This window comes from Coenobita brevimanus, chromosome 65 (assembly GCF_032717465.1).
Source record: "Coenobita brevimanus isolate Jiangsu-jjx chromosome 65, ASM3271746v2, whole genome shotgun sequence".
In the NCBI taxonomy this organism is placed as follows: Eukaryota; Metazoa; Arthropoda; class Malacostraca; order Decapoda; family Coenobitidae; genus Coenobita; species Coenobita brevimanus.
Window position 1 is genome coordinate 52,810,929 of NC_137018.1, and position 23,848 is coordinate 52,834,776.

The 23,848-nt window shown below is 44.0% G+C and overlaps 1 protein-coding gene across 1 annotated transcript in view; it reads right to left on the minus strand.

Moving 5' to 3' along the window:
• The window catches only part of nkd (NKD inhibitor of WNT signaling pathway naked cuticle), an 89,327-nt gene extending 73,549 nt beyond the window's left edge, over positions 1-15,778 (minus strand). The window contains exon 1 of the mRNA XM_080276413.1: positions 15,643-15,778. Coding sequence (XP_080132539.1) covers positions 15,643-15,706 — 64 coding nt within the window. The 5' untranslated portion in view covers positions 15,707-15,778. The remainder of the gene's footprint in view (positions 1-15,642) is intronic.
• Positions 15,779-23,848: the final 8,070 nt, after the last annotated feature.

Here is a 23,848-nt window from a genome sequence, read left to right on the forward strand (position 1 = left end):
GTTGAGAGAGAGAGAGAGAGAGAGAGAGAGAGTGTGTGTGTGTGTGTGTGTGTGTGTGTGTGTGTGTGTGTGTGTGTGTGTGTGTGTGTGTGTGTGTGTGTGTGTGTGTGTGTGTGTGTGTGTCAATACTTCCTTGTGTACGCTGCCACAAGTGTGCATTTGCGTAATATGTGTCGGTGTATAGATGAGGCTTTGTATGTATGAATGAAGAGGAGGAGGAGGAGGAGGAGGAGGAGACGTGCATGAGTAAATGAATGAATAGGTGGGTCATTGGCAAGGTCACACACTGGGCCGGGAACCCCTCCAGTACGAGGAGGGGGGGTCTTGGCTGAATAAAGCAGGCTGGAGGTAGTATGAATTATGTCGTCGTGGTGAAAGGGTTTATGGAGGTGATCTGTAAGTATGAGAGAGAGCTCTGAGGAAAAATTACCAGCAGTATGTATAATAATAATAGTAATAATAATAATAATAATAATAATAATAATAATAATAATAATAATAATAACAATAATAACAATAACAGTAATAATAATAATAATAACCATCATCATCATCCGAATTTTCGTGTGTTGGAGAGGGTCGCCTTCACGTTGTGGCACATACATAACTGGGCGATGAAGTTGCCCAGTTATACAAACATCCCTCAATTCCCTCCTTACTCCCCCCAAAAGGAGGATGGTGGGGCTGCAGGAGAGGGGAAACTTTGGCCTGCAGTCCACTGGGTTCACGTTTTACCTGGGGCTACAAATTCTCCCAATCTATATTACTCCCCACTCTCTCCTTACCTGTCCCCCCCCATGACCTTCCCATCGTCACACCTGCAATACACACCTGGACAATCCCCCCCCCCTCCGCCAGACACCTGCACGCCAGAGGTAAAGGTCAGGTAAGGGAAAAAGGTTGAAGTTTCGGCTGTTAATATTGATCTATAACCCTAACCTCACTAAAAGTATTTATCAAAACGTTAAGTATTTATTTTCTGTCCCGCAAATATATTCGTTTTAACGCCATGCACCGTCACTTTTCCATTTCGATGTCACTGTTGCTGTCTCTCCTTTAACCCTGGTCTAACTGAAAGCGTGTGTTTATAACTTCATCCCTGCGCTTTTCCATGCAGACGCCTCCGTTGCTGTCTCTCCCAGATCAATGGCCTCAATGCACATCTTTAACTTCATCTTTCTCCGTTTTTCTCCTAGTGAGACTAAACTACTAGAATAAGACAAGGATAGCAAAGATGGAGAGATGGCAAGCTGACGTCTAATTATAGTGAGCAGAATAAAGTTAAAGTAAGTGAGGGAGTAATGATAATACCTGGCAGTCTACAGCAGCTGCAGCATTGTAAACACCTATATTCCCAGGTATGTATGAAATGACCGGATTGTGAAACTGAAAGCGAGATATAGACGGTATTATGAGGCTTAGATAACACATGATCAAGGGATATAACGCGTAAATACTATAAGGACTTTTTCTTCCAACGCTCTCTTCTTATCTTCCACTCTTACGATTTTTTCCCTTTTAACACTTCTGATCTTACTACTACTTACTGCTGGGATTTCTTCTTTCAATATCCTCTTCTTATCTTGCTCTTACGATTTTTTCTTTCCTTCAGTGTCTCCTTATCTTTCACACAATTACTGCTTTATTCTTCGTTTTCCCTTGTCTCCTCTCTAATTCCTCTCTTCCTTCCTTTTCCTGAGTCCCTACGCCTTCTTCCCTACCATATATTCTCTCTCTTTTTCTCTCTTCCCGCTTCTCTCCTCTCCTCTCTTCCGCCACTCCCAAGTCTATCCTCTCTTTCCCATTCCTCTTCCAAGTCCCTCTTACTTCCCCTCCCTTCTTAGCTCCACTCTTCTCTCTATTCCTCCTCCTCACCTCCCTTCTCTCCTCCATCTCTTTCCTTCTCTTCAACCCACGTTCTTCCTACACCTCTCTTTACTCCTGTCCCCCTACTTCCTATCACGTCAACTCTCCTCTCACTGCTCCTCAATTCCCATCTCCCCAACTTTCCTTTCTCCTCCTTTCCTCATTCTCCTACTTCCTACCAACTCAACTCTCCCCTCTTCAGTCTCCACTTCCCTCCCTCACTACTCCCCAGTTCCTTCTACCTCCCCAACCTTCCTTTCTCCTCTCCCCACCACTTCCTAACTCCTCCTCAATTCCTTCTACCTCCCCAACTTTCCTTTCTTCTCTCCCCACCTCCACGTCCTTTCCTCACCACGCCTCAATTTTCCCTTCTCTTTCCCCACGCCACCTCCCTCAAGTCCTTCTACCTCCCCAACTTTCCTTGTCCTCTCCCCAACCCCACCTCCCCAACCCGTTCTGTGGGTCCCATTCCGTGACACACAGACTGTTTACTGATACACCTGAGACGGCCACAGAATACAGGTAACCCGATAGTCTTTTATTTTTAATGCTAGGAAGAAGGAACCAAAGGCCAGGAGTTGGAGGTGAACGTGCGAGAAAAATGACTCTCCCCCAGACAAACCTTGAGACTTTTTGTTTTGTTTTGAGGGGGGGGGGGCTCTTGAAAAATTTTACCTTAGGAACACCAGACAGATCTTACGAATGGGTAATATATTTCTTACGACTCCATATAAATCTTAAAGTATGAATTCGGCGATTTTTTTTTTTTTTTTTGGGGGGGGGGTGATTTTTTTTTGGGGGGGAGGGGAGGGGGCTCGAAAAATTTATCTTAGGAATGTTTTACAGGCGATTTTTTGGGGGGATTTTTTTTTGGGGGGAAGGGGAGGGGGCTCGAAAAATTTACCTTAAGAATGTTTTACCGTATATATTTCTTGTGACTCTAGAAAATGTCTTAAGTAAATTTCGAAGGTTTTTTTTTTGAGCAACTCTACGGGGAAAAAACGCAGGAATCGACGTCTTTCATTATGCTATAGGATCGTAACCTGTGTGGAATTCCGTAACCCCCCCTCCTTAGCGATTCATTCTGCATACACAGCTCATTATCCTCCTACTGATGCAAACTATCTATGTTAAAAAGACATAAACAGCACATAACAAAAAAATATATGTAAAATGCAAAATAAATCGCTAGGAATGAGGTGTTGAGAAACCACTACATCCACCCTGAATACGAAATAACATAATGAGGGTGAACGCGGTCAAGGTCTAGAGAATATTAAAGCGCACACACACACACACACACACACACACACACACACACACACACACACGCACGCACGCACGCACGCACACACACACACACACACACACACACACACACACACACACACACACACATACCGGTACACCATAATATTTAAAAGACAACTGGCTCAGACTAAAAAATAAAACTAAAAAAATAAAAAAACGGGCGGCATTACCACGGGCGTGATGCCTCATAGGATTTGCAGCTTATATGCACACACACACACACACACACACACACACACACACACACACACAACGTTACATAAATTACATTCACCTATGCCACGACACACACAAACACACACACACACACGTTACATAAATTACATTCACCTATGCCACGACACACACAAACACACACACACACACGTTACATAAATTACATTCACCTATGCCACGACACACACAAACACACACACACACACGTCACATAAATTACATTCACCTATACCATTACACACACACACACACACACACACACACACCTGCACTCGTCACCTGAACACATACGCAATAAATACTCCAAACACTACCCCACTGAACTTCTATAAAGACATCATTACCGTTTCCAAAGTCATTATATACTTATTATCATTATTATAGCAATGAAATGAATTAGTATGTATGACCAGCAAAAAAGGGATGAATAAAGAAAACGGGGGCTACGTATACCACACCCTACTGCATACTCACCTCTGCATACTAGATGAGGGACTTTACATACTCATATCGCATACTCAGAAGCTTAGAGTATACAGCAAGGCAGACTCAAAAACACATCTTGTATACTGTTGTTATGCATTTTAGGTTACATATAAACATTAAAATCCTTTAAAAAGATGACTTGCTTTTATCAGACCATTTTCTTTAATTTAGGGAGCTTCACCCTTAAAAAGATGCTAATGAAGGATACATATATACCTATTATAATTCCAGTATTAAGTGACCTTTTAGTACAACAAGTGTCTGGTGTTGGTAACTTATCTATCTATCTATCTGTCTATCTATCTATTTATCTATCTATTTACGTCCTAGGGGTGAAAGGATTAATCGCCTACTCCCACATTCAACCATACTCGTACACACACACAAGTTTCTATACAGAGCCACACACGCGTACATACACTCTCACATTCACTCTAAAGCCTGTACAGAGATCACACACACACACACACACACACACACACACATCTAGGCTAGGTCTGTGTCTGGGCAAAGAGAGACTTATGGTTCCTAAGATGAAAATTTAGAGAGAGAGAGAGAGGGGGGGGGAAAGCTGTTAAGGGTTTATGAGGCAGAAAGTAGGTGGGAAGAAAGAAGAGGATGTAGGTGCCTGAAAATGAGGGGGGGGGGAAGGAAGTGGTTTTAGAGATTTGAAGGTGGGGGAGGGGGAAGCGTGGGGAGGGGGAAGGGAGAAGGGGGAGGGACGGGGGGAGCGATGGGGAAAGGGAGAAGGGAGGACGCTGGGAGGGATGGGGAAGGATGAAGGAAGGGACAAGAGAATGGGGAGGGAGATGAGGAAAGGGGAATAGGGGATGAGAGGGGAAGGGGATGTGAGAGGGGAAGGTAATGTGAAGGGGGAGACTGGGAGGGAGAAGAGGGAGAAAAACAGACAGGATTTGACTTAAGGGAAGGAAGAAAGGGAGGGTAAAGGGTGATGAGAAAATCAAGGAAGGAAGGAAGGAAGGTTGTATAGAGTAAGGAAGGAGGGGAGGAGAGGGGAGGGGTGCTGTAAAGTTGGGGTGTTGAAGGGAAAGGGGAGGGTGGAGAGGGAGGGGAGGAGAGAGGGAAGGAAGGAAAAGAGAGAGGGAAGGGAGGTGGGGAAAGGGAGGGGAGGAGAGAAGAGAGAGGGGGGGGAGGGGAAGGGAATATGCACCTCCCAAGAGTGGAGACAAAGCCCACATTGTCTCTGCTGTGTGTGTGTGTGTGTGTGTGTGTGTGTGTGTGTGTGTGTGTGTGTGTGTGTGTTAACGTGGAGACACTCGTATCTAATACCAAGCATCCTATCTGTTTACGATATATATCTACTAATACATGCAAACAAGTATCTATCTATCTATCTATTTATAATCGCTCCCGCGTATGTAGGAATCTATTTACCGTTCCATGTATGTATGTATGTATGTATGTATATGTATGTATGTATATGTATGTATGTATGCGTGTTTATGTGTGTGTATGTGTGACAGCATTACCATCTTAGGCTACCAGAAGAACATGTTACCGTATCTACCTATTTATCTATCCATTCATTAACCTTACGTAACTACCTATCTATCCATCTATCTATCATGTAACGTCGTAGCCCCGTATCTCGCATCCAAGGCAGCCGCAACAACGAAAAAACGACGCCTCCACAAGATCTTATCCTGGCCCGACAGCCATCCGTCACTCCACTCCACCTTACACACACACACACACACACACACACACACACACACACACACACACACACACATACACACACACACAATGACAAGTTTGACAGATTCGTATATATGCTTTTGCTCTTCATGGGGGAGAGAGAGAGAGAGAGAGAGAGAGAGAGAGAGAGGTAAGAACACAAGAAAAGGGACAACTACACTAGGATGGCTGACCCATGCTAGGCAGCCCTGGAAGAGTGTGACAAGGATAGCGAAAAGAGAAAGAAAGAGAAAAAAAGGGAAAAAGAGAAGATTCTGTCCTCCAATTTTCCATAACAGTGAAATAATAACCCCTTCAGTTCGAGGATGAGTTTTCCGAGTATATTCTATTTACACCAAAAATCTTTGTTTCACCTTAAGACAGACCAATTGTACTTGAGGTAAATGAGGGTTAATTTGAGCCACTCCAGTTCCTAAAGTGTTTAAGTGAATAAAATCGTTTGGTGGTAAACAACAACAATAGTAGTTGTAGTAGTAGTACCTGTAGTAGTAATATAATAATAATAATAATAATAATAATAATAATAATAATAACAACAACAATAATAAAACCGGTAATAATATAATAATAATAATAATACCGTAATAACAATAATTATAACAAAAATAATAATAATAATAATAATAATAATAACAACAACAACAACATCAGTATCGTGCGGCCGACAGAATTAGCATAAACACGAGAAATGCGTCTGTTTCAAGACTTCCATAGGCGGTACAGATAAAGCAAGTGGTGTTCACAAGCTCCCCCGCAGAGTAGAGAGAGGGGGGGGTAGATGAGTAGGGGGGGTAGATGAGTAGGGGGGGTATAGACGCGGAAGTATCAGTCCCTCCCTTATCTCACAATCAATGACGAAATACCCCCCCCCAAAAAAAAAAAAAAAAAAAAATCATACACAACACTGATACTAAAAATTCCATATACATTTTTTATACATACATATATATATATACACACACACACACACACATCGCATTCTCTCTCTCTCTCTCTCTCTCTCTCTCTCTCTCACACACACACACACACACACCGCTCGCTGGTGCAGTGGTAACATTCTCGCCTGCCAACTGGTGGACGGGAGTTCGCGCCTCGCTCAGGTTGCGAAAAGTTTCACTGACGAAGTGGGTGGTTACTGTCCCCCTGGAGCAAGGGGACGGGTGTGTGCGTGTGTGAAGGTCACAGCCTTGCCCTTAGATCGGACTATATGAGCTCTCAGCTCCCTTCCGGGAGGGTAAAAGCTGACGATCACGACCATCAAGTGATCCTGACCGACCCGGTGAATTACACACACACATCCGAGGTACAACTTTTTACCCAAATACACCTTTCTACACTCAAAACACCTCAGATACACTTTCTCACATGCACAAACACTCTCACACACTCTAAACAACCCAGGTACACTTTCTCACACATACACCCTCCCTCACACACACACACAGCTACACCCTCCCTCATACACTAGCAGTCCTAATACGGTACACTTTCTCACACCCACAAACACCTGATATACCTGTACAAATTCCAGGTAACTACACTTTCTCACGTACGAAAATTTTAGTACTTTCATCTTGAGAGAGAGAGAGAGAGAGAGAGAGAGAGAGAGAGAGAGAGAGAGAGAGAGAGAGAGGGAGAGAGAGAGAGAGAGAGAATAATTTCCACCTCGAAAATAATACAAAAAAATGCCTTCCTTACACTGAAAAAAAATAAATAAATAAAGACAGCCAATAAAATATAAAACCATCCTCGTAAAGAAAAATAGATAAAAAAAGCCGTCCTCGCACTCTACAGAATAATAATAATCTATCTATCTATCTATTGCCAGACGCCTCAATCCCGTTTGGGGTGGCCACAAACAAATCGCCTCCAAGTCGCCCTGTCCCCCGCCATTTCACTGCCCTGCTCCCAACTCACACCCCCCTCTCTCATATACCTCTCCACCCCATCCCTCCATCTCATCCTCGGCCTCCCCCTCCCTCTTCCCCCCTCCACCTCACTCACATACACTCCCTTCGTCAGTCTTTCACCCTCCATCCTCTCCACATGGCCAAACCACCTCAGTGTGTTCCTCATAACGCTTCCTATCACATCCACACCACAACGCTCCTTTATAATAATAATAATAATAATAATAATAATAATAATAATAATAATAAAGTCCTCGTATTGAAAAGCCTATCATCCACTCAAGTATGTTATAGTTCTTAAGTTTCAAGTAAGTCAAAAGAAGGACTAAATTGAAGACTATTGGCAGCGATGTGTGTGTGTGTGTGTGTGTGTGTGTGTGTGTGTGTGTGTGTGTGTGTGTGTGAGAGAGAGAGAGAGAGAGAGTTAGATTCTCTGTCAGCGGCGTCCTTTGAGCAGAGACAGCAAGAGAAGTGACCAGAAAAAAGAGAAAGAAAAAAAAGAGATAAGTAATGGAGAAGAGAGTGACGAAAGGCAGTGCAGAGAAGAGAAGAGAGAGAGAGAGAGAAGAAAGGCAGTGCAGAGAAGAGAAGAGAGAGAGAGAGAGAAGAAAGGCAGTGCAGAAAAGAGGAAGAGAAGAGAGAGGAAAAAAAGAGAAAAAGTACCATAATGATGTGAAGAGAGGAACGGCAGAGCGGGGAAGAGGAAGAGAGGAAAAAAAGAGGAAAAAAGAAAAGTTAGAGAGAAGAGAGAGGAACGGCAGAGAAGAGGAAGAGAGGAGAAAATAGGAAAGAGAGAAAAAAGTACTGACGAGAAGAGAGGAACGGCTGAGTAGAGAAGAGAGGAGAAAAGAGTAAAATAAAAAGAGAGGGAAATAATGATGAGAGGAAAGAGGAAAGGCCGAGCAGAGAAGAAGAAGAGAAGAGAGAGGACGAACAAATCCGAGAGGAGGAAGGGAGGAGAAAGAAGGGGTAGGACGGAGAAGAGGAGAACGAGACAAGAAGAAAATAGGGCAAAGAAAAAAACAAGAGAAAGGAGAATAAGAGAAGCGTAAGCCGATCAGAGCAGTGAAGAGAGGAGATGAGTGAATAAAGAAGAGTAGAGAGGAGACTAGAGAAGGAGAAACAAGAAGAGGAAAAGAAGGAAGAGGAAGGAGGAAGAAAGAAACGCAAGTCAGCCGAAGAAGAGAATCCGAGGCTCTACGCCGGCCATCATAGGCAGGTTTGATAGTGCTGTCAGCGGTATCTTTTGAGCAGTGACGGAGAGGTGGGAAGAGCAGAGAGGAGGAGAGAGAAAAGAAGTAAGGAGAGGAGAGAAGAGGAGAGAAGAGAAGTGCGGAGAAGACAAAAATGAAGGGAAGAAAAATTTGCAAAGAAGGGGAGAAAGTGGGAAGACTAAACGAGAACAGACAAGTGAAGAGGACAACAAGAAGAGAGAGAGAGAGAGAGGAGTAAGCCAACCGCAAAAGGTCTATGAAGGCAAGTCGTGGATCAGAGTCGGGTTAAATACTGCTGTCAGCGGCATCTTTTGAGCAGAGATAGGAAGAGAAGAGGAAAGAAGAGAAGAGAAGAGTTGAAGAGGAAAGACGAGAAGAGAAGAGAAGAGTAGAGAGGAGGAGAAACGAGAAGAGTTGAAAAGAGAAAATAAGACAAGAGAAAAGTAAGGTAAAGAAAAGGCCCTCAGAGAAGAAGCGAGATCGAGGAAACGCGAAGAAGAGAAATAAGAAAGAGCGAGAACAGAGGAGGGAAACAGTTCACAGGGGAGAAAATAAGAAGAGAAGAGTAACCCAAGCAAAGGAGTGAAGGGTATCTGAGAAGCCGTGCATCAGAGCGTCATTTGAGGAGAGACGAAACGAGAAAATGGGAAGACTGAATAAGAGGAGAACAGGGAAGCAGATCAGAGAAGAGAGCAGGGCGGAGGAAATAAGAGTAGAGGCAAGGCGAGGATAGGAGAGATGGAGAGAAGAGTAAATATGAAAAGAGAGAAGAGAAAATAAGAGAAGAGAAAATATAAGATGCAGTGAAGGGTATCCATGAGATAAGTCGTGCATCAGGGCCTGGTCTGATACTGGTGTTGGCGGCGCCTTTTGAGCTGGCCCCGAGCGTGCAACATCGCCTCTGCCTCTGCAATGCCGCTCACTCGCCCCTCATTGCAATCCGGCTGGAGCTTGCAAGGCCGGGGGCTCCACTGGGTTTAAGTAATTCGCTGTGCTAGTGTAAACATCAACCCAAGAGTCTGTCCTTGGGAGATTGGAATGCCCTCAACTTACGTGTGGAATTTAAGCTGTGTTACGTGTGCTCTGTTTGGTCCCTTATTCCCGGTGCTGTGTTAAATTTACGTGATACATTGGCCTTGCGTAATACCAGCACAGATCGGGTACTTGTGCCTGTTAGACTGGAATGTGTTAGCTGTGTTGTGGGGGGAGGGGTAGAAGTAATACGGCTTGACTGAGGCTGTGTTAGATTTAAGTACTGTGCTACGTTGGATTTAAGTACTGTGCTGTGATGGATTTATGTACTGTGCTGTGTTGGATTTAAGTACTGTGCTACGTTTAAGTACTGTAACGTTGGATTTAAGTACTGTGTTGCATCTAAGTACTGTGCTGTGATGGATTTATGTACTGTGCTGTGTTGGATTTAAGTACTGTGCTACGTTTAAGTACTGTACTATGTTGGGCCTTATGCAATGCTTGTTTGGGAGACAGATCTTGACGGATGGGAACGTGATGTTGACTGGGCTGGGTTGGATCTCCGTCATGTCATGGTCCTCGTAATGCGCTGGACTTGATGTGTGTTTGGGTGTTTGTTCCCTCGACTATGTGTTTGGCTGTTTGTTCCATCGACTGTGTGTTTGGCTGCTTGTTCGTTCGACTGTGCTGGAGTTTTAGTAGTGTGTTTTTGGGCTGCGTTGGTTGGGAAATGCTATGATGTGTTGGGCTGATTTAGGATGTTCTCTTAGGACTGGCTTAGGATGTTTTGTGATGTGCTAGGATGTTCAGTGATGTTAGGACTGGGTTAGGATGTTTTGTGATGTGTTACGATGTTTTAGGATGTTCTGTGATGTGTCAGGACTGGCTTAGGATGCTCTGTGATGGGTTAGGACTGGGTTAGGATGCTCTGTGATGAGTTTGGACTGGGTTAGGATGTATTGTGTTGTGTAAGGACTGGGTTAGGATGTTCTGTGATGTGTTGGGATGTGCCAGGATGAGTCTCGGTGTGTTAGGGTAGCGTGTGTGCGTCAAATCATGCTCAAGTGGCGGAATGTGTAGAGTGGAGAAATGCCCGAATCTCTCTCCACCAACCATTCTCTCTCTCTCTCATGAAGGGACGTGCAGGGAACCATCATATCTGTTTTTCCTCTTTATTTTCCTTTTCAAGTAATTTTATAAGCCTGACAACCCATCCCACTTAGACAAGGATAGTGGCAGCGAAGTAAGGAGGGTCAATGCTGGCTTTGTTGACTTACTGGGCTTGTCTGGGTTTGCATTTTAGTACCAGAACAACCCGACCACAGGCGACGCAGGCTGGAACGAACACACACACCCACCAAAACAAATGCCAAATTGTGGAGATATATACACCGTCTTTTCCGAACGCGGGTGTAAATTCTCCTAGTTTTTTTGGATTTCATGTAACCTCTTGGACACGAAGACGTAAATTTTAAGTGACTATTTCCAGACGATTTTATTCAGACGAGGAGGGGGGGGGTTCTAATTAGGGGTTTCATGCACTTCATTAACCCTTTCATGATTCCCTTAACTCTAGAATTTTGACTAACACCCCTCCATTAACCCTTTCAGGGTGGCGTTAACTCTGGAACTCGTATTCTCATCGGGCAAGGTTTTTCCCTAGCACCTCTCCCTTAGCTATTTATTTTTTGGATAAGGTCGGTGATTATCCTTTTGTACGCTGTTTATGCAGAGTATGGCGATGTTCGGTGGATTTATATAACACGGAAGAGGAGAGTATGGTGTAATAAGCAAAACAAATCGCTTAGGAAAAGGTGTTAGGGAGAATTCTTACCCGACGCGCATACGGGCCTTGAACTTTTAGACTAACACCCCTTCATTAACCCTTTCATGATAGCGCCAACTCTAGTATTCTATTCTGACGACAACTAGACAAAAACTAGACGGAGGAGCGCCATAGTGCTGAGTAATACGCTATTCACCTCGTCTACCGGAATATGCACTTCCTCTACTTTCTGATCTTGAGAGGCTTCCCGGTGTCTTAAGTGTACCCCTGGTCTGTCTGGGGGAGTAGACCCATCAATCGCAGGCAAGTAAGTGCCCCTGCAGAAACATCGCCTATAGTACGTGAGACCAAAATAAAAAGGCTAAAGACATCCTCAAAGGTCTGAGTTGAAAAATTATCCATCTTCAAAAATAAATAAATAAATAAATAAAACGAAAATATATACCGTACAGTGTGGGGTTTAAATATTATCCTACAAGTACAAAAAAAAAAATTACATGGGAAAACACTTCAGATACTTGAGAGAGAGAGAGAGAGAGAGAGAGAGAGAGAGAGAGAGAGAGAGAGAGAGAGAATGCTGCGTGAGTTGGGAAATAAAGTGGCATCCGTGGCCAGGCTCCCTCAAGATGCACCCTCAATTAGCACTTTTTTATGACCTGCCTCTTAAGTGACGGCCCCTTAGAGGTCACCTTGGGTCGCATTAAGGGGGGGGGGGTCTCTAAGTGGCAGGGTCCGTAACTCCTCTTTCTTGGCGATTTATGCTGCACTTTTTATATCTTAACATTTCTTCAGACATTCACTTTCTATAAGACATCTTGACACTTTCGTAGATGTTTATTATTTGTTCTTAGACGCTAATAAAAGGATTCGTTAGTCCTCTTTCTTAGCGATTTGTTTTGCATACTACGCCTTTACATTCTTTTTTATATGGTATTTATGTTGCTTTAATGTTGACGTACTCTATCAATAATATACAAAATGATAAATCGCTAAGGAAGAGGTATTGCGACATACCCAATGCCTCTCTGACGCCACCCTGCCCTGAGAGAAAGAGAGAGAGAGAGAGAGAGAGAGAGAGAGAGAGAGAGAGAGAGAGAGAACATTTGGTAATTCTACTAACCCCTTCACCCCGAAGTTAATTCTTGGTCAATCCTAGGCTCTCTCTCTCGTCTTCTTTTACGCCTTCCCCGACTTTGACTGGCACTCCCCTAACACCTTTCCCTAAGTGATTTATTTACGGTAACTTATCACACCTTACTGCCCTCCTCTGGATTCTATACCGGTACATCCTAATATCGCCAGACTCTGCATAAATAACGTATGGATATTAACCAACCACAGCCAAAAATCAATCGCTTAGGAAGAGGTGTTAGGGAGCGTTCTTACTCTTTACCTCTTCAGTACGATGACGTCTACATAAACTTCCTTGAGAAACTTTTCGAACTGAAGGAGTTACGTACAGCAGACGCCACGGGACGGTTAGCCGCGTTATCCCCCCCCCCCTCCTAAGAGTTACCCTGCGGATATTCGTTACTCCTATTACCTTCCCTGTATGTTACCCTTGGGAAGTGCGGTATTCCTGTTACCTACCAACTCAATGGGAAGACGGAGACCAAACAAGTGGTGCCAGGTGTCCGTAGCAACCAGGATCGAACCTCAGCGCGATCGGCCCCGCATCCTGGTGGCTTGCGACGCTACCCACACGGCCACAGTGTAAAAAATGAATAAAAATAAATGAATATGAGCATCCCGGGAGTCAAAATTATACATTACCGTATGCCATGTAGAATTAACCGGACCACAAATACCCCCGAGAATTAACCGAAAAAATACCCTTGAGAATTAACCAGACCACAAATACCCTGACAATTAACCAAAAAATATATATATATATCTTCGAGAATTAACCAGGCCACAAATACCCTTGAGAATTAACCAAGACACAAATACCCCGAGCATTAACCAAAAAAATGCCCTTCAGAATTAACCAGACCACAAATGCCCTTCAGAATTAACCAACAAATACCACTGAGAATTAACCAGACCACCTCCCCCCCCCCCCGTAAAGTTAAGGCGCCAGAAGATCAATGCTACGAGAAACTGGGTGCATGGTCAAGGACGCTGTTGGTGGTGAGAGCTGTATTTACGCTGGCTTATGCGTTAATACCTCTTCCTTTGCGACTTATCCTCCATTTTACACCCACAGGAAAATAATGGGTCTGCTACTGAAATGGTTTAATGTGTACTGTTATGGGTGTAGGGTGTAAAATAAGTCGCTATGGAAGAGGTTTTGCGGTCTTCCCAAAGTCACTATCTCGTTAGCAAAGCAGACCGTAACACCATTTACTTCGCGATTTATTTCGCATAATTATACCTCGATATTCTGGTACCTGCCGTTCACACGTTTTCATTACCGACACGGCCTGCATCAGTAGCATACAAGAGGATGTTACGTGTGGCTACTTTGTAAAATAAATCGCTGGGGAAATGGGGTTACGGAATCGACTAAAACAAGAGCAACGAAACATTAAAAAAAAACAAAAAAAGCCTAAATGAGTAAGGAACCATGTCACCTTGGTGTGTGTGTGTGTGTGTGTGTGTGTGTGTGTGTGTGTGTGTGTGTGTGTGTGTGTGTGTGTGTGTGCAAAATACGCAATATGTGAGTATACGCAACACAATAGTATAACAATCTTGTGTTGAAACAATTAGAGGTTAACAGAGAAAAACTTGCCATATTTAGTTCGATACAGTAACGGTAAAGTTTGATTTTGAATGAGGCCGTAAGAAGGAATGTTGCCTCCCTTGCGTTATTTTAGATATTTCTACAGCAAATGCTCAGTCGAAGTTGCGTCCATGGTGCCACCTCTCCATGCCTTCCCTCGTGCTACACGGGCAGCTGGCAGCGCTCATGACTGGAATGTCACTCAGCCATACTGCAGAACTTCTACCTATCAGAATTCTTTCATTTCCCGAACTGCATCTCTCTGGAACTCGCTTCCCCAGAGTTGTTTCCCTCCAGACTTCAACCTACTGCTGTTCAAGTCTGTTACAGATATTTTATGAACAGCGGACACCAGTAATCTGGTGCATGGATTTTTTTTTTTTTTTTTATTCATTTGTTTTTCCTTCCTATTCTGTTATTAAAAAAAAAAAATCTGAAAGCACGGATGGGAAACTGCACGTATCACAAACATACCTTGCTGTTCCGTTATATTCAGGAGAGATATACCATACTACAAAGGAGGAAGAGATGAAGGTATAGTAAACAGATAAATGGAGTTTCCATGCGTACCGGTAATCTTCCACCACGATAAGTTTGAAAGCAAAAAATAATGAGACAATGACAACTGTTAAACGTTTTTTTTCTTTTCTTTTCTAATGGGGGACACCTGTAATCTGGTTTATGGATTTCTTTATGTTTTTCGTTCCTCTGTTCATCTTTAAAACAAATCTTACCAGTAACATACACGAGGAAAGGATTTTAAAAAATGATAAACAGCTTCCCATGTTTCGACACAGCCATGATAAAGTTTGAGAGGTAGAATGAGAGGTTGATAAGTGAGAGGAAAGAATGAAAGACTGGGAGACGACACCAAACATTCCCAAAATTTGTTCTTACGATGCATGATGAACAAATGACAAAAACTACAAACTACGAACAGGTAAAGCAATGACAAAAATAATAATTCCAAACTTTCCACATTTAGTTTAAGATAATTTATAAATGCAAGAATGAAAGACTGGAAGACACAAACAATTTTAAACGCAAGAATGAAAGACTGCAAGACACAAAGATCATTTTAAACGTAAGAATGAAAGACTGCAAGACATACCACAAAATATAGCATACCTGTTTGTTAATTGCTGAACAGACGCCGGCACCAAACAAGGCCTGGAGTTAACATCAGCATTTAAAGGTAAAACTGAGATAGCATTTACTGATAAGCTTACCTTTACAATGCAACGCCAAACCGCCCATCTCCTCACTCAGGCTAATTAACCGAAAACCCATTGTCTGGCTAATTTATTACACCTGACATCCACACAGCACCCCATTAAAAACTTACCGGGAAGTATATTTAAACACGACCGCCAAAACAAATGCCCGTAAATTCACCCCCACCCCCCCATTAACCAAAAGCCGTAAATTTAAAACACTCACCATTAATGTGTTTGTATCCGTTGAGGAACTTGGCACGACACCATTTAACGAACGAGTTGGCCATGACTTGGGTTTCGGCAGATTTACAACATCGTCCGAATTGCAGCAAACTCGGCCTTAGCTCAGAGCCCCCATGTTTTGGCGAGGCTTGGAGATTTCGACATGGAGGTGTGTGGGAGAAGGAGGAGGAGGAGGAGGACGGGGTGGAGACATGGGGTGCACGTTTCCTCTCTCGCACACTCACACACACACATATACACACACGCGCACGCACAAATTTCAAAGTTTAAGTAGGCGGAACTTTTATTACACACGGCTCAGTCCACGCCTCCGACCAACGCAAATCTCTCTTCCTCTCTCTCTTCTTCCTCAAATCGACGTGGCGCCAACTTCAAAAACCCTTCAGAGCAACAAATCTTTTATGTGGTTGGGGAAAAGTTTTGTGGTAGGGCGGCAGAAAAGCTAAGATCGTCTCAGGGCGTCGGCAGCACACAAATGATAGCTTATCTTGCCTGGTACACACACTGTCTTTGATGTGCCGACAGCGATAGCCCCAGATAACGTATTCTTGACTGGCTCGCTCTCTCGTGGTCAGGAACAACGTGGAAATTCATCATCATTTTAACAATATTTTATCTTCAGTGAAGCGGCACAAGCATCCCCCGTTGGAGTAAAAAGTTTGTGGAGGTATTTATTCTTACCGCGAAAAACAGGGATATTCAAATTCTTTCCCTCGTTACAGCACTTTTAGACACTGACTTTCACTTGGCACACTCGTACACATGAACACTTGGCTTGCGAGAGTGCGATGCTGCCCCTCTGATGGCCTTGCACTCACTGGTGTTGGAGGGCCAGTGCCACAGGTTAAGAGACGAGTCGCGCGCACACTCCCTCCGCCAGTCAACTCAACACTGGCGATTTTCTCTTTACTGCGGACCCGCGAGTTGCCCAGTCTTAATTTACCCACTGTATCGCACTACTTACAGGAGCCATTGTACCTTCTCCATTTACTTCAAACCCAGTCTTAATTTAACATTCAAAGCTAATTATGATGATGAGATGTTTATCGTATTAGTGGAACTTGTACGTGGATATTTATGCATGCCATGGGCTTCTCGGCGGGTGAGCAGTTGCCGGGAGTGGCATTCCGAAAGTGTCGTACCGCACCACTCCTGAATGAATGGTTGTTCCATCGACTCCCTGGCTGTTATTTTTCTTCCTGTACTGTTCAGCTAATGTTTATCTCATTAGCCAAAAAGCACGTTCTGTGGCACTACTTTCTCGCGATAAACACGTCGTCCGTACTGCGAGTTATGCAGATTTGTCACCAATGCGATGTCAGGCGCTAGTCCCCCTCCCTATGTAACTAGAAAACAGTTTACGAAAAGGTATATACCTGTTAATAAGTAAACGCCATGCAGGCCAAGGTAACACAGACGCTTTGAGGTTCTTTTTTCCCATCCCTGCGAAAGACGTCATGAGTCGAGGTTGTGAGAGCGAGGAGGAGGAGGAGGAGGAGAAGGGCGAGCCGCGACGACCAGGATTACTTGCAACAACCAAATGACCAAACGCCTTCCCGCTCTTCCTTTGGTCTTGCCGACAGACCGAACGGCCGCGCGGTTGCCACTTGCTGCCTTTTTACAAACATTTTCGTTGGTTTGCGTCGCGTTGGCTAAATGCTTCGGCCTTCAAGGAGATACGCTTACGGTGTGGGGAGGGTGGATCGTTTCTGGCAGTCTGGGTGAAGGTGAAGGGGTGTAAAAATCTAGTTTATAAGGAAATATGGGAGCGATTAGCAGGGAACCAGGGGGCGCATTTATAAAGAATTCTAACCAATTTACGGGATCCAGTCTACGTGAGTTAACCATTGATATAAATCGCGTTGTTTCTCGTGTTTTTTTACTTTGAGGTTGAATGTAATTTATCTCTCAAGTGTTTGGTAGCTGTTTGAGTGACGGCAAACGTATTTATAAAGAATCTTACAAACAACTTGGGCTTAGGAGAGTTTGTAAATATGATACTGGGCCATGAGGGACAGCGCTAGGGGCAGGGATGAAGGGATGAGGGGGGGAGGGGGAGGGATGCGAGGGGAGGGGAAGAAGGGTGGGGGAAGGGGGAGAAGGGAGGGGAGGACGGGGTGGCAGGGGAGAGAAGTAGATGTGTAGATGCGGGAAGGGGGATGGTAGATTTGGGGAGAGGGGAGGGAATAAAGGATACACAGACGTGGGGAGGGGGAGGAGGTGGTGGGGAGGGGGAAGGGGTGGTGTGAGGCGTAGTGAGAAGTTGCTATAGGCCTCTGCGGAAAGAGAATGGGATAGCAGGGGGAAGGAAAGCAGTGGGGGATGGAGGAAGGGGGATAGGGGTGGTAGGGGATGTGGAGAGGGGGGGATGGGGAGGGAGAAGAGGTAGGGGATGTGGAGAGGGGGGATGGGGAGGGAGAAGAGGTAGGGGAGGTGGGCCAAGTGGAGAGAGAGAGACAGAGAGGATGGGGTAGGCCTCTAGGGAGAAGAGGAGGGGGACGTTGGGGGTGAGAGAGGGGGTGGGGGAGGGGGAGATCTAGGCCAGGCGGTGACCATCTCCGTCCCCGGCTTTGCTAATTCGGTTAAGCTTCGTTTGAATTAAATTACATGACAACAATGCTTTCCCGCCAACACACATGCCACCACCACCATCTCGGCTCGGTATTCACAAAGTTACATTTCAGATCTTTTGCTTATAAATTAAAATATAATGTTTTTTGGTTATATTATTATCCTCAAATTTAATAGATCTTTTAGTTCATAGTTTTGTCCTGAAATATAAGATGTTTTTGCATATTTTCACCGTTGCTTAGGCAAAGATATTAAGTAATTCACAAAAACTACTTACGATGAGACACTTTAGGGGTCAAATAAGTGACTTTTGCACACTTCCAAACACTTCTTCCTTAGCGATTCATTCTGCATCTCCATACTTTTACCTGACTAATGGGATGTTAAGAACCTTTATAAATACGTCTCAAGGCTGGCCAGGGAAGCAAAGGAATCGAACCCGGACCCACTCAAACCCTATTTCCCAATTTCTGCCCTCTACCTGGCAGTGTGTGTGTGTGTGTGTGTGTGTGTGTGTGTGTGTGTGTGTGTGTGTGTGTGTGTGTGTGTGTATTCCACCCATAATCACAGACAGTAGAAGTAGTAGTAGTTGTAGTAGTAGAAGTAGTGGTAGTAGTAGTAGTAGTAGTAGTAGAAGAAGAAACCCGTATGACACGAGAAAATTTCGGATTGGAGAAAACCAGATTAATACAGCTATCATTCACCCCTTCACTACGGGAGGTATGCCCTACGATGAAGAAAAAGAATGTCTGAAGGTTGATAGAAAAAAAATGAATCTGAAATGGTAAACAGACAATAATAATAACAATAATAATAATAATAATAATAGTAGTAACAGTAGTAGTAGTAGTAGTAGTAGTAGTAATCATAATAATAACAATAATAATAATAACTAATAATAATAGTGATGATAATAATAATAATAATAATAATAATAATAATAATGAAGGTAAGAAGGAAGCGTAAGACAGAGGAGGCCTGCCTAGCTTCTTAAGTAAATTCCAGTGTTTCTTAAGAGGCGCTACTTCAGGTGTCAGGAGGGGGGTGGGGAGGGGAGGGGGAGGAAGAGGAAGAGGCTGAGCAAGGAGGAGGAAGAAGAAGAAATCGGGGTGGGAAGGAGGGGGATGAGAGACAGGGTAGGTGAGGCAAGGTGAAGCAGGAGTGAAACAGGGTGAGGCAGGGGTGAGGCAGGGGTGAGGCAGAGGTGAGGCAGGGTTAGGCAGGGGTTAGGCAGGAGGAGGCAGCACCTTGAAATGGATTTCCCGTGTAGAAGACCTTTTTAAGAATAATCCCGAATTTCACCTCCTTTACCTTCCAGCTTCCCTCCACCTCACGAAGTCCACCAGCACTTCTTCGTGATTACCATACCTCCTCACAAGACACTTCAGTATCCACCCTTATCTTATCTATAAAAATAAGTCGGTTGTGGAATTATGTTACGACCAAAGAGGAGAAATATTAACTATCAATTATTTTTTTTTATTTTTTTTATTTTCTTCTTACACTACCATCAAAAATTTTTACTACCACAACTACCACTACACTACCACAACTACCAACCCACTACCACAACTACCACTTCACTACCACAACTACCACCACTACCACAACTAACAACCACACACACTACCACAGTCGACCCCTTCACATCATCACTACAATTACAACCACAACCACCCCCCTACCATTAAGTACCATTACACCTACCACACGTGTACACTACCACAACTACCACCACAACCACAACCACACTACTCCCTTTACTAGTCACGAAGAAGTGCTATACTCTTTTTACTCTAAGTTGGCCTAAAATTGCTATCTCTCCATCTTGAATGCTGAGTTGTGGCAGTAGAGTAGCACTAGAATATGATGCTAGTCACGAAGAAGTGCTGTGGAAAGGATGTAGAGCCGCTGCAAAAGGACGAAAATCTGAGCCAAGTTAAGGTGTGAGAGAGAGAGAGAGAGAGAGAGAGAGAGAGAGTAAAGAAGGATGAAAGAATGTGGAGGAGAGAGAGAAAGAGGGAGAAGTATGGAGGGAAGGAGGGAGGGAAGAAAAAGAGGGAGGGAGGGAAAAAAGAGGGGGGGGAGGAAGGGAGGGTGGAAGGAAGGAAAGGATAATGAAGAAGGAAGGGAGGGATACTGAGGAAGGGAGGGAGGGAGGGAAGGAGAGAGGGAGGGAAGGAGGCAAAAGTCGGTGTCTTTGATATAGTCTGTAATTATACCTCATACCACTCCTTCACTTCCCTCCTTCATTCCTTCACTTCCCTCCTTCATTCCTTCACTTCCCTCCTTCATTCCTTCACTTCCCTCCTTCATTCCTTCACTTCCCTCCTTCATTCCTTCACTTCCCTCCATCCTTCCCTCACTCCTTCATTTCTTTTCTCTCTCCTTCCAACATTCCTTCACCCCTTCCCTCCCTTTCTCCATCCATCCCTCTTCCATACCTTCCTTCCCCCTCTCATCTTTTTTCCATCCTTCCTTCCCTCTTCCATATTTTTCTTTCTCCATCCCTCTTTCCCACACTTACCTACTCCTTCCTTCCTTCCCTCCTTCCCTCCCTCCCCCACTCACCTTTTCCATCTTTCCCTCCTATCCTTCCCTCCCTCTCACATTTCATCCTCTCTCTCTCCCCCACTCATCTTTTCCCTCTCTCCCTCTGTCCTTCCCTCCCTCTCACTCTTCATCCTCTCTCTCTCTCTCTCTCTCTCTCTTAAGTCGTCTTCAAAACCTTCTTACCTGAAGCAAAGAAGAGTAGAAGGAGGGGAAGGAGGAGGCCAGGAAGGCAGGGGGAGGGAGGGAGGAAGGTGGAGGGAGGGGAGGGGGGAAAGGGGAGGTGGTACTTAAAAAAAGGGAAGCACTAAGACATCTATTACAAAATCCCTAAATTTTTTAAGTATAGCCTAAAGAGGTATCAGAAATTTAAAGGCGAGTTTTAAAGGGAACAAAGTGGTGTGTCATTTGGGTTATTTTGGGTATTTATCTCTCTCCCTCCCTCTCTCTCTCTCCTTCCTTCCTTCTCTCCCTCTCTCCCCCCTAGGAAGACATAAGTTGGACACACACACACACACACACAAAACTTAAGTCACGAGTTCATTATGTGTGTTCCTAACTGTGACACTCACTCACTCACTCACTCATTCACTCACCTATTTAATGAGTCACTGCATCTTACTGAACAATGGATTTTTTTTTTTTTTTTTTTTGTGAGGGGGGTGTTAGGAAAGTGAAATTTTTGGACAGTGGTAGACCTTCGCATAGACCAGGCTTTAGCTGGAGTTGGATCCCTTGTGGTCGCCCTTCTCATGTAAATAATAGTCTTTTTTATGATATTACAGGGGTGGGTACGGCTATTAGTGGTCTCCTTGGTCTGGTTATTATTTGTATCGCCCTTTAAATGCCATCCCAACGCTCCCTGGGCCTTTAACTCCCTTCCTGGACCTTATTCTCGTTGGGGCTCCCTAACACCTCTTCCTTAGCGATTTATTCTTCAGAGTACCCATTGATTTCCCCTGGTTTGCATCTTAGGTCTTTTCAGTATCAACACAGATTGCATGAATAACACACATGAATATAGTAACGGGCAGAATCAAGAATAAATCGCTAAGGAAGAGGTGTTACTAAGCTTCCTTCCCTCCTCAAGGCTTAAGCTTCACCCCTTCCTCCAGCTCACGTTTTGCCCACCCACGTCTCTCTCTCTCTCTCTCTCTCTTTCCAGGTAACTTCAGTAATTCCAGGTAACTTAATTAATGCTAGGTAACCAGTAATTCCAGGTAACTTCAGTAATTCCAGGTAACTTTAGTAATTCCAGATAACTTCAATAATTCCAGGTAACTTAATTAATTCCAGGTAGGTTATTTACAGGTAACTTCAGTAATTCCCGGTAACATCAATAATTCCAGGTAACTTCAATAATTAGCAAGGTGAATTAAGCAAACTAAATCGCTCAGGAAAAGGTGTTAGGGAGCCTCCTTAACCTACGAGGATACGGGTCTTGGTCAGAACAAATCACACACAATACTGTAACGATAAATTATAAATAACCGAATAAATAACCAATCATTTAACAGAGGGGTATTGAGTCACAACTATCACGCATCAATTAAGCGCCACCACACCACACCACCCCAAGGCACTTTCACTTGCTCAATGGACCTCAAAGTGGCTGTCACCATTTTAACTCCGAACTGTTGAAGGGATATTGAGATGGTTGTAATGGTTACGTAAAACACACACACACACACACACACACACACACACACACACACACACACACACACACACACTTCCGTCTCACCTGTTACATGAGTCTTAAGAATTTACTCGTGTTTCTTTCAGTCACTTCCTTGTTCCACTTAGAGACTTCCGTTTAATCTTCCTTCTCTCTCTCTCTCCCTCTCTCTCTCTCTCTCTCTCTCTCTCTCTCTCTCTTTAATATTCCTCCCCCAAATAGACTAAAACCAAATAATATTCTTTCTATAATACTGACACCAAAACTGCACAATGTAATCTAAGTGAGGTGTAACTAAGGCAAGAAAAAGTTATAGAAGTACAGTAGGTCAGTAGATTTAGTACTCAAATTAAAGGTATAAAGCTGAGGATCCTGATTGCTTAAATAGATATACACCGACAGATAGAGATATAGAAGATAGATAGAAAAAATACAGATAGATAGAGAGACAGGTAAACATTTTTTGGGGGGAGGACAGTCATATCAGTACTTGTGAGAGAGAGAGAGAGAGAGAGAGAGAGAGAGAGAGGCAATTACTCTCATCTAATAATTATTTTGCCTCTCGCGGCGCCACCATTTGTGCAATATTGTCCCTCTCTCTCTCTCTCTCTCTCTCTCTCTCTCTCTCTCTCTCTCTCTCACTTCACCCAAACACGCAGACAAATGAAGCAGAATAACATCCCTAACACACGCTAGCACCGTCGAAAATTGAGTGCGTGTGTGTGTGTGTGTGTGTGTGTGTGTGTGTGTGTGTGTGTGTGTGTGTGTGTGTGTGTGTGTGTGTGTGTGTGTGTGTGTGTGATTTTACTCAAATTTCCATGTGCTAATTTCTAGTCACCTCTGTCTCTGTCTGTCTGTCTGTCTGTCTGTCTCTCTCTCTCTCTCTCTCTCTCATTATATTTCAGGACAAAACTATGAACTAAAGAAAAATCGAAAAAAACATCAACAGTAAAAAACAAAAACAAAAAAAGCAATTACCTGTTTCAAGGAATTAATGAGCTGTCTGTTGTCTTCGGAATTCCTAGAACCTACCTTAAACCCCTCTTAGAACCTGCCTTGAACCCCTCTTAGAACCTACCTTGAACCCCTCTTAGAACCTGCCTTGAACCCCTCTTAGAACCTGCCCTGAACCCCTCTTAGTACCTACTCTGAAGCCCTCTTAGAACCTGCCTTGAACCCCTCTTAGAACCTGCCCTGAACCCCTCTTGGAACCTGCTCTGAACCCCTCTTGGAACCTGCCTTGAACCCCTCTTAAAACCTGCTCTGAACCCCTCTTGGAACCTACCCTGAACCCCTCTTAGAACCTGCCTTGAACCCCTCTTAGAACCTGCCTTGAACCCCTCTTAAAACCTGCTCTGAACCCCTCTTAAAACCTGCTCTGAACCCC